This window comes from Ananas comosus, linkage group 11, assembly GCF_001540865.1.
Source record: "Ananas comosus cultivar F153 linkage group 11, ASM154086v1, whole genome shotgun sequence".
Lineage (NCBI taxonomy): Eukaryota > Viridiplantae > Streptophyta > Magnoliopsida > Poales > Bromeliaceae > Ananas > Ananas comosus.
The window spans coordinates 9,151,076-9,161,576 of NC_033631.1; the positions used below are offsets into that span (position 1 = coordinate 9,151,076).

Here is a 10,501-nt window from a genome sequence, read left to right on the forward strand (position 1 = left end):
TGGTTGGATTATCTTTTTGCATTTATTCTGTGGCATATGGCATCTGAGGTCTATGGTCGTTCTTTAGATTTCTTTTGTGTTCTTGTTTATTGTCCTGCTAGGCACGTCACTACATTATCTTTTCAGCACCCGTATATGAAATGCCATTACCTTTTCGATACTAATAATGATGTAATCTTGCTTGAAAAACCTACTTATGTTGATTAAATTTTGTTTGACCTGGGGTTTAAGCTGTCGTTGAACTTGGTGATTCCATATTGTGTGATGCATGTAGAACGGTTAGAACCCATGAATGTCTGCATAGTAGCATTCAATTTGCTCTTTTTTTTAAAAAAAATCATCGGAGGGCAACTTTGCCGAGGTTACCAATATTTTATTTGGTTTCCTTTTTTTCCCTGTTGCCTATATTACTCTGCTTTTGGGTGTTTGAGTTCCATTTATCTGTTTATCTGGTATATGGCGATCACCCTTGCAGACATGTATCAATAAAACTGCCTATTATTTTGTCTTAAAGGTCTGGTATTTGATTTTGGTTGTTGTTTTTGGTTTTTCCAAGTTTATAATTCCACCTGCTCCTCTATGTTATGAGCACTTACTCCTAGGTTTGGTTTGTGGAAGTGCGATCCCTCCCAAATGAACCTTAAATTTAGCTGGAGAGCAGTGCCACCGGGTGTAATGCTTCATATTTACTTGCTAGTCTTATCAAATTTTTCGAAATACTTTAGCCGGAAAGAGGTTTTTAAAACCTTGGACGTGTCAGATTTACAAGCCATAAATGGATTGTAGGGGTTGCTTTATTTTTTTTGTTTATATTTTTGTGGGGGGAACAAATTTTATGCTCTGTTGTCCCAGCTGTACTGGTTATTTGGTTCTCCTTCAGAAAACCCATTTACGATCAACATAAGTTACCAGAGATTGAAGAATTGAATTATGATCTTTGCTATTGAAGGCTGAAAACTAGTACTTTTGAACAAGCATACTCATCTATTCACTTTGACTTAGTGGTTTATTAGGTAAAATGAGTGCAAGACTGCTTGATCGGTTAACTTTTCCAGTTTTTAAAAACTTGGTTTGTTAAGGTGTACTGCTAATAATCAATCATCTTGACCTATCATTGCAGTTGAGACGAAATTGTTGTACTACTAATAGTAGATCATCTCAAACTATCATTGTAGTTTAGACGAAACCTGCTTTGTTGACTTATGCTGCTAATAATAGATCATGTTCCTATCATTGCGGATCGTGTTCCTATCATTGCGGTTGAGTGTTCCTATCATTGCGGTTGAGATGCTGATCTGTAGTGTGATGTTTCAAATCTGAGCAATCGCTTAAAATATGTTTCTAACCTTTCTGATGTTCCCTCGGTTTTGTTTGGGCTTTTAAAGATTAATGTCATCGTGTGTGTTCTTGATTCACGGGTCTGATTTGTCTACAGCTACTTGTATAAAAGAATTCTACGCATCCTAAATGAGTACGATCGCTCAAAAGTTGAGGATTATGATCTGTTTTTTTTACACCGTGCGGTGGAATCACAAAATTTTGTGCCTAACCTGAATGACAGAAAACGGGGATTGGGAGTCACACTCTCCCAACTGCCCATTGAATAGAATACAGCCCATTGGATGGAATACGGGCTCTGACAGCAGAAAATTTGTAAATTTTAGCATCTCTGAAATTTCAGAAAAAGAAATGCTACTGACTGGTGATATTTATATTTTACTAGAGCTTTTTTTTACATTTGGCCGACTCAAAAAAATTATTTTTATAAATAGTTTTATCAAGTTTATAATTATAAATTTCTCCTATTCTCGCCACTTAGGCGCCACATTAGCACCACACAAGCTGGTTGGGGAAGGACGTTTGCTTGGAAAGGGACGTTAAGTTTAACACGATGAATCATTTACTGTGTTCAAACACGGTGAACCATTTACTGCGTTTCATACTTATATTCCTTCATCGTGTTTAGATATAGTTAATAGATTACCGTGTTCAACTTATTCTAGTACCTTCATTCTTGTTTGTGTGGCGTCTGTGTTGCGGGATAGAGCAACTCTTTTAGGGGGCCAATTGCAAAAAAAGAGCCCATTTTACCACAATTCATTCTAGAATTTGGACAATTTTTTTTTTTAGATTTTTAGTGTTAAAAACATAATAAGATTAGTGTAAAAATATTAACTCTTCGACAGTGACACTATAAGATATATACCCGAAAGTAGGTGTATGGGTGACATTGCTCTTAAAATTATATATGAGACACTTTAAAATTAGAATATATGATATTGAAAATCTTGGAAAGATTTTATTTTTAAAAATTATAAATTATAAATATTAATTTTTTTAAAAACAGACGAAATGCCGTTCTATCGGATATTTTTAGAATAATATATTTAGTTCTTGAATAATAAGTTTTAAAACATGCTATAATTATTTTTTTTTTGAGTGTGAAATTTAATTTGACCCCATTAGAGGCTTGTGTTTTTTTAATATTTTGTTAAATTATATACAAAAAAAACTTATACCCTATCTAGGTTTATCGAATATTTACTTTAGTACCCTTTAATTTTAATTTTGTCACTTTTTTTATTTTAGCATTTTATAATTTAAAATATATTATTTTTAGGGATAACTTCAAAAACCCCGTGGTCTCGCACTTTCTAACTTTAGTACTCTGTGATTTAAAGTGTATTAATTTGCTCCCCTATGGTTTCGTTTTTTCCCTTTTTTTTTATCAATTTTATTATTTTTTTTTTCTAAAATCAGTGACAAAATTAAAATTAAAGGGTACTAAAGTAAATATTCGGTAAATCTCGATGGGTACTTGAAGTTTTTTGTATATAATTTAACGAAACATTNGTTTAAAAGGTTATACTTAATCATTCCATAATTTTATTCTTATTTGATCATAAAATCTTATTGTTAATCAAAGTAGGGCTACTATATTCTTATTAGTATAGAGCCTTTCGTATTCATAAGTTGTTTTCAATGTTGGGGCTTCTGAATCGACGATTTAACCGTTAAACATGATATATTTGAAACTTTTAGAAAATAAATTTCATAATTTTTCGAAACCATTATAAAGTCCATCAAGCGGGTATAAAATGAACGATCAAAATCGAACGATATCCTAAAATTAGATGATCGGATTCTTCAATTTAAGATCGGAATTATTGATCTTTATTTAGGTAGTGAATAGAATTTTCTATAAAAATTCAACATATTCCGATTTTTTTACATTGTTGAACTAGCAAATATCTCATACCGATCGTTAAAAATTATCAATTTTGTGAGCTTTTGATCGTAAGTTAAATGATATAGAAAAATTATAAAATTTGATTTCTAGAAGTTTTAAATACTCTTATTAATGTTTAACGGGATGGATCGTCGATTCGGAAGTCTTATTATTGAAAACAACTTATGCGTACGAAGTCGATCGTACTCATGAGAGTATAGTAGCCGGACTCTGTTAATCAAGATAGCAAAATAATATCTTTTGCAAACCACTTCCTCCTATAATCTTTATTATTATTATATTACCTCATGGTTTTCAAAAAGTATTATTTTACTAACATATATAGTAATAAAGAGTTAATTTCATACAGATCCTTACAAATATAGCGAATTACAAATATATTTATACCAAGTTCAGCTTATGTTATTTCCGTAAAAGTCCCAATATTTTCAAATAGGTCCCTGCCGTGAGGATCCATAGAAAAAATTTATTAACCGTAGGTAAAATATTTAATCTTAGTTAGTTAATGAGGTAAATTGACCAAACTCCTCTTTAATTAACAACTGAGACTTTTGAAAAGACATATTTATAATAGTAAAAAGATCATTTCACTTATAAAATAAACAGTATTTTAACGGTAATAAACCAGAGGGACATATTTGAAAATATTAATACTTTTATAGGAATAATATATAAAAGTTGAATTTTATAAAAATATATTTATAATTTATTATATTTGCATGGAGCTATACGAAATTAATCCTAAAATTATTCGTTGAAATAAAAATGTAATATATATTTTTTAAATTATAGAATAGTAAAATAAAAATGTGCCAAACATTACTGTAAAAAAAAGTCGAGGTTCTCAGTTCTCTCTTTATATGAAAACGGAGCAAAAAATATTCCCCAATTTTGAGTGTTTGCTGCAGGTTCGCTCCTCCCCTTACCTAACACCTAACCTACCCAACAGTCAACATCTCTACTTCCTACTCTCTTGTTAGTATTCTACCAACCCACCACCTCTTCGCATCTTCTTATTCGATTTCTCTCTCCGATCTCTTCCCAAGCTCTCATTTCCAGCTTAATTTGAGGTGAGATTTGCATGACCCCCCAAATTCTTTTAACCCATCTTCTGATTCTCGCTGCAGCAATTCGATTTGTTCGTCCAAAACAAGTCGATTACAGCGTTATTTTGTTCTTAATTTTAGCTTTACTCCTTTGGGATCTGGCCTTTGATGACACGGATTTCACTGCTTGTTTCCTTCAATCTGAGTGCTCGTCGATTTTTATTTTTATTTTTTAAAAAATTCATTCCTGCTTTTATTCTCGATGATTATTCTTTTATTTATTTATTTACTTTCAATAGCCTTCGCAATTTATTAGGCTGAGTTTCCTACTTTGTAGAGGGATGGGATGTCTGTTTATGTTCTTTGTTTTGATGGATGTCAGAAACCTGAATGTCACTTTCGCAGTCCGTTCTGATGAAACTGAGATCTCATTTAACAATGGACCTGCGCTGGTGCGGAGAACGGTGTTCTTAATATTTATATTCAATACATGAGGTCTAAATTCAATATTTGAATTAAACGGGAGGAAATTAAATAATATGGACTCGAGACTTTTCTGTAAGTCCAAGATGTGGACTTGAATTACATGAGACTCGGATTCAGGACTTTCTGCTCAAATAATACGTTTTCACAATCCATCCATTTGGAACTCGTGCAGGTCCTTGATTCGGCGTGTTGCTTCCGAGTAGACTAATTACACGAGATGGCTCGAGAACAACTAAGTCCAGAGGAGGTACTTTGTAGATCTTCTTAATTCAGGGGTGTCGATAAAAAGGGGGTTCCATAAACTAACTAAACATAACTGGACTGATCTTTTTATAGGTTGTTATGGGAGAAGAGGTCAACAATGTGAGGTTGATCACTTTAAACCGGCCTCGCCAATTGAATGTCATCTCATCCAAAGTGGTGTGCTATTCATTTCTAGTCTCATCCTCGGCGCCGATGTTGTAGCATTTGTTTGCAACTTCAATTGATGATATATGTGTTACCGCAGGTTTATCTTGTAGCTCAATTTCTGGAGAAATGGGAGAAAGATGACGATGCCGAGCTGATTATTTTCAAGGTAGATGTTATTTCATTAGGAAAGAAAAATAAGGATATGTTGTTCTATTTTTACGCTTTACAGGGCGATAAGATTATTATATATACGTTCAACGTGTTTCACATAACGTACAGGGAGCAGGCCGTGCTTTTTGTGCCGGTGGGGATCTAAAGATGTTCTATGAAGGAAGATCAGGTTACGAAGAATAGAATATGATTCCATTTCTCGTACAAAGGCCAATTTTAGGCGTTGATTTCGTATTTTTAATGCTTTAGAGTGTAGAGGAGTTGCTTATGATATGTTACTTTCCAGATGATTCCTGTCTCGAAGTTGTGTACAGAATGTACTGGCTTTGTTACCACATTCACACGTACAAGAAAACCGCGGTAATATTTTTATTTTTCGGTAATAGAAAGTTATGATTCTTTTGCTGAGAATTTGCTGTATTTGTCAAGTAAAACGTTTTGACCTCAATTAATATTTAATTTCATCAGGTTGCTCTCGCTCATGGAATTGTTATGGGTGGAGGGGGAGCTATGGTAGTACCGTTGAAGTTTTCTGTAGTCACTGAGAAAACAGTGCGTATTACTAGTGTAGAAAATTTCTCCTTTATCTTTATCGTTTTTTTTTTTTTGTGTCGCATCTGGTAGTTATCATCATAATTTAAGTAAAAGTGATTTTTACTAAATTAACTTTTTAACCGTCATACTTTGTTTTTCATTTAACGTACAGGTGTTTGCGCTGCCTGAAGCAGGTGTTGGGCTCCACACAGACTGTAGCTTCTCATATATTCTTTCTCGACTACCTGGACATCTGGGTGAGCAACAACTAGAATTAGAATTTGCAATCTGCGATAATGAACAAATATAAATAGAATTACAAAATCTTTGTCATGTTTACTTTCAAATATTTGCTTTATCGTTAGCAAAAGCTTCCTAAAATATTAATTTAATTTTTTTTATCATTATGCGGCTGTTCTGATCTACTGCTTGGGTTCTTTACATTGTAGGTGAATATCTTGCTTTAACTGGTGCAAGACTGAATGGGAAGGAAATGGTCGCTGCTGGTCTTGCAACTCATTTTGTTCCCTCAGATGTAAGATTAGCACTCATTCGCATTTTCCTTGGTGATGTTTATTATTATATGTTTCTGTTCTTATTTAGACTTTTGTAGAAATCATTGTGGAAGCGTTCTCACTGCAGTGACTTCATTTAGATTCCTGAACAATTAGTTCCATTACTGCTTATGCTGATATTTTAGTACGAATCAACTGATGCTTGATTTACACGACAGAGATTGCATGAGCTTGAGCAACGATTAGTAAGTCTGGACTCTGGCGATGCCCCTACAGTCAGAGCAGTAATTGAAGAATTCTCCTTGGATGTCCGACCAGAGGAAGAAAGTATCTTAAACAAGTAAACAATTTAAACTATGCATTAAGTACATGATTAATTCTTCTATAGATGTAATAGACAGAGTATAAATTAGCTAATACTTGCATGCTACCTGTGTCTTTCTAGGCTTTCGACAATCGACAAATGCTTCTGTGGGGAGTCTGTGGAGGAGATAATCAAATTGTTTGTAAGTGTCTTGCTTAACTTCCATTTAGAATTTGTTTTTTCCGCTTGCAATGCCATCATGACAATATATATATTCACAAGGCTTTGTTGTAAGTACTATTCTAACAATTTGTTACCTATATTCTTTCTCCATTTTTTTTGTGTGTGTAATCTTATGTTTGGGCATCTTGAGCATTCTTTCTTTCTATTTCGCTTGGACCTGATTTAAAAGTGCTTTGTCGAAAGTGACCATTTTGATGGTTTGGTACCCGAAAAAATTTCAAAAGCACTCTGGAGCACTACTCTTCCAATTCTACATAATGCTGGGAATTTCCACTCTGAAAGCAGTGGCTATACTGCTCTAGAATATTGAGTTTTACAATAATTGGGTGAGTAAATTTCCTTATGAATAACTCTCCAAAGTCCTGAACTAGGAAAGGTCAAGTTAAGAGCATATTTGTTTAATTTGCTGTGTGACTTTGCATGTTGATGCGTTTTAGCTTAGAGCTGTACTTGCACCTGTAGACACTTATATATCACGAAGGGAAAACTATGAAGCTCTTCTGGTCTCCTTGGTATAATTTATTCCATTAATGCAACTGTAAAGCAACTTCTCTTGAAGTTCATCAATTTTGCTCTGTACCAGATATATGATTGCTTCATAGATTGATCTTTGTTTTGGCTCATTCTTAGGCCTAGTTTGGTAGTGAGGTTCCTCTTGGGCCTAGTTTGGTAATATGGTGGCTAAAATCACCACTTTTATACTTTGAAAAGCAAAAAAAAAAAAAAAAAACAAACAAAAAATCTAAAAGCACTTCCAATCTTCTGTCCTTCAATGCTATAAAACTGTGGTGGCAACCATCACCGTAGAAGCATGAATCAATTGAAATGGGAATTTCTGAAATCCTTCTGCTTTCTAATTTTTTAAGACAAAATAGGAATCAATTGAAATGGACTTCTATGTTCTAATTAACGAACAATTTTTTATTTTTTATTTTTGCAGGAAGCTGAAGCTAGTATCGAAGGAAATGGATGGATAGCACCAGTGCTTAAAGGCTTAAAACGATCATCTCCAACTGGGTTAAAGATCATACTAAGATCGGTATAAACTCCCTTCTCATCTTTGTTAAAACTTCCAACAGTATTTGTTTCTGCCGTATATATAAAAAGCGTTGACTAATTGGGAAAAAAAAAAAGCAATATGGAAACTAAATGTAAAAAACCAAATTGCATTCACAATCTCATAATGGCTTTTGTTTGAATTTGAAGTACCATTAATGTCCGTACTCTTTTAGCCTCTTGCACCATATGTTTCATACAGTGGAATAATTAATTACACTTCTGTTTCTGTTAACATATAAGAAAATAAATATAATGTTGTATGGTTTTGCTCTCTTCATTCAGATTAGAGAAGGTAGGAAGCAGAGTTTGCCTGAATGTTTGAAGAAAGAGTTCAGACTTACCATGAATATCCTAAGATCAGTTATTTCTGGAGATGTTTATGAGGTATGGCTAATTCTTAACCTGCCAGTTTATGTACATGTTTGCTTAAAATTTATTTGTTTACTTGCTTCATGAAGGGCATCCGAGCTATCAGCATCGACAAAGACAATGCCCCAAAGGTACATACCCCTTTCTCTCTCTCTCTTAAGCGAAGGTCAAATATGTCGATTATAGTGTAGAGTACATGTGTTGGTTCAATATGAGATTTTAGGAGCATAAAAATTTTGTGAACATAGTTTTTAAGAGTTTGGTATATAGTGTGATGATCTATGTAGATTTTCAAACTTAATGCTTGGTCATATATCTTGTGATACTAGTGCTTCATGTCCCTTACAGTTTTGTGATGACCAGATGCATGCGTAAGAGGACTCGAGTATTATTATTCTTATTTCAAATAGTTTAGTTGCTAAAAAATCAATTAAGTGGATAATCAGTTTATGTTTCTCTGCCAAATCTATTGCTAAAGATTTATCATGCGTGTACTCGTGCATACAGTATATATATGGACATGGCGTATTTGTTTCTTTCTCTCATTTGTTCATTTTAATTGCACAGTGGAACCCACCAACCCTCAAGGAAGTGAGTGATGAAAACATTGATCGCATTTTCAAGCCATTCAGCGCTGAACTAGAGCTACCAATCCCATCTGATGAAGAAGAGTCATGCAGGTCATACTTTGTAAAATTGTCCCCTCATCTACACAATTTATCGTTACTTATTTTTAATCCTTCCCCTCTCCTCATTTCATATGTTGATTGCTTGACTTCAATTTGCAGATGGGATGGGAAATACGAAAACTCGGTCTACTCAAAAGCGAAAGAAACACAATGAGCCCTATCGAAAAGAAATTTAGCCTTTGTTGTGTGCTTCTTACTCATTTGATGCATAAGCTGAATGATTATGTAAAGCAATGTCATATGAAAACCGAAGATGGTGATCCTCCTGTTGAGTTACAAATTTGATTTTCCCAATTTATACATGAAGTGGAACTAATCTTGCAGAATCTGAGCATAACATACTCTTGTTATTTTAATCTTGCAATCAACAAAATACATATGCAGCACTGCTTTTACTATTTCCATTTTTTGTCCCAAAGAGCTGCTAAATTCCAGGAGCTTTTTATTAGTTTCAGGTTTAAGCTCTCCAACATTGTATTTCATCTATTCCAAGCCCAAGCAACAGTACAATCAGTTAGCAGCAACTGTTCCAATTCTTTTTTTTGTTAGAATCCTTTCAAATGCTTCTTCTTGCAGAAGAATTAAAGGTCTCATGTTGAATATAAATATGAAAAACATCGTTCTCTCTTAATTTAAGAATTTAGAGAGCAAAAGGTTCTGAGTTTAAACCCCTTTTGTCTTCTTGTTTAGTTTAAATTTTTCCCTCATCCAATTTAATTTTATGTTTTGAATATATATTAAAAATATCGTTTTTTGACAGCTTAATTTTTGAAAAACTAAGGTTGTTTTACATAATTTAATAGTCTCAAATTGAAATTTTGTTTTTGTAGCTTAGAAATTCATTCGACTTTTTGCAAGAGCTATGGGATTTATGTTTGCTACATGCTTTACATATATGCTGATGAGATTATTATTTTTTATTAATTCTATCAGGTTACTGTAACTATTATCTCTATTCATTAATTAAATTACCATCCTCACGATTTGTATTGATCATTTAATCAAAACTTTTTATGTCACTGTGTTCGTGAAATGATATAAATTTTTTTCTCGGATACAAGTATTACCTACATGACAATTAATATACCATACGACCCAAATCAGAGGAGAATTTCCATACACATCTCAACCTTACAAAGTTTGTATAACATGTGGAACATCTAGGAGAATATTTGGACATGCAAAAAAGAAAAAAAAGCCACTCTTTAATTGTTCTTATCATGTGGAAAAAGATGCCAAATTAGGTGAAATGTCAACTTTTATTAGAGCATCTTCAGACTAGGAAAAGCTCACTAGGCTTTGGGTAAACTTCACCTTTTTCTTCTGTGGTTTAGCTCATTTTCGATCACTTAGGCTCTCTGCGGGTTAAAAGATTGTACTTAATTGTCCTATTGTTTAGCTCATTTTTTAATTTATCATCATAT

At 33.3% G+C, this 10,501-nt stretch overlaps 1 protein-coding gene across 3 annotated transcripts; it reads left to right on the forward strand.

The window, feature by feature from the left end:
* On the forward strand, window positions 4,167–9,477 carry LOC109717796 (3-hydroxyisobutyryl-CoA hydrolase-like protein 5). 3 transcript variants are annotated; one of them, XM_020243716.1, is made up of 16 exons: window positions 4,167–4,320; window positions 4,955–5,029; window positions 5,119–5,202; window positions 5,291–5,359; window positions 5,473–5,533; window positions 5,651–5,724; window positions 5,833–5,916; window positions 6,071–6,155; window positions 6,348–6,433; window positions 6,632–6,753; window positions 6,859–6,919; window positions 7,901–7,999; window positions 8,302–8,403; window positions 8,478–8,519; window positions 8,956–9,068; window positions 9,177–9,477. In XM_020243716.1, exons 2-16 carry the CDS (start codon window positions 5,000–5,002, stop codon window positions 9,229–9,231), a joined length of 1,167 nt encoding a protein of 388 aa, XP_020099305.1. In that variant the 5' UTR covers window positions 4,167–4,320; window positions 4,955–4,999; the 3' UTR covers window positions 9,232–9,477. The 3 variants fall into 3 exon arrangements, with proteins under 3 accessions (XP_020099305.1, XP_020099306.1, XP_020099307.1); XM_020243717.1 differs by lacking the exon at window positions 4,167–4,320 and adding an exon at window positions 4,370–4,854; XM_020243718.1 differs by lacking the exon at window positions 4,167–4,320 and adding an exon at window positions 4,370–4,748.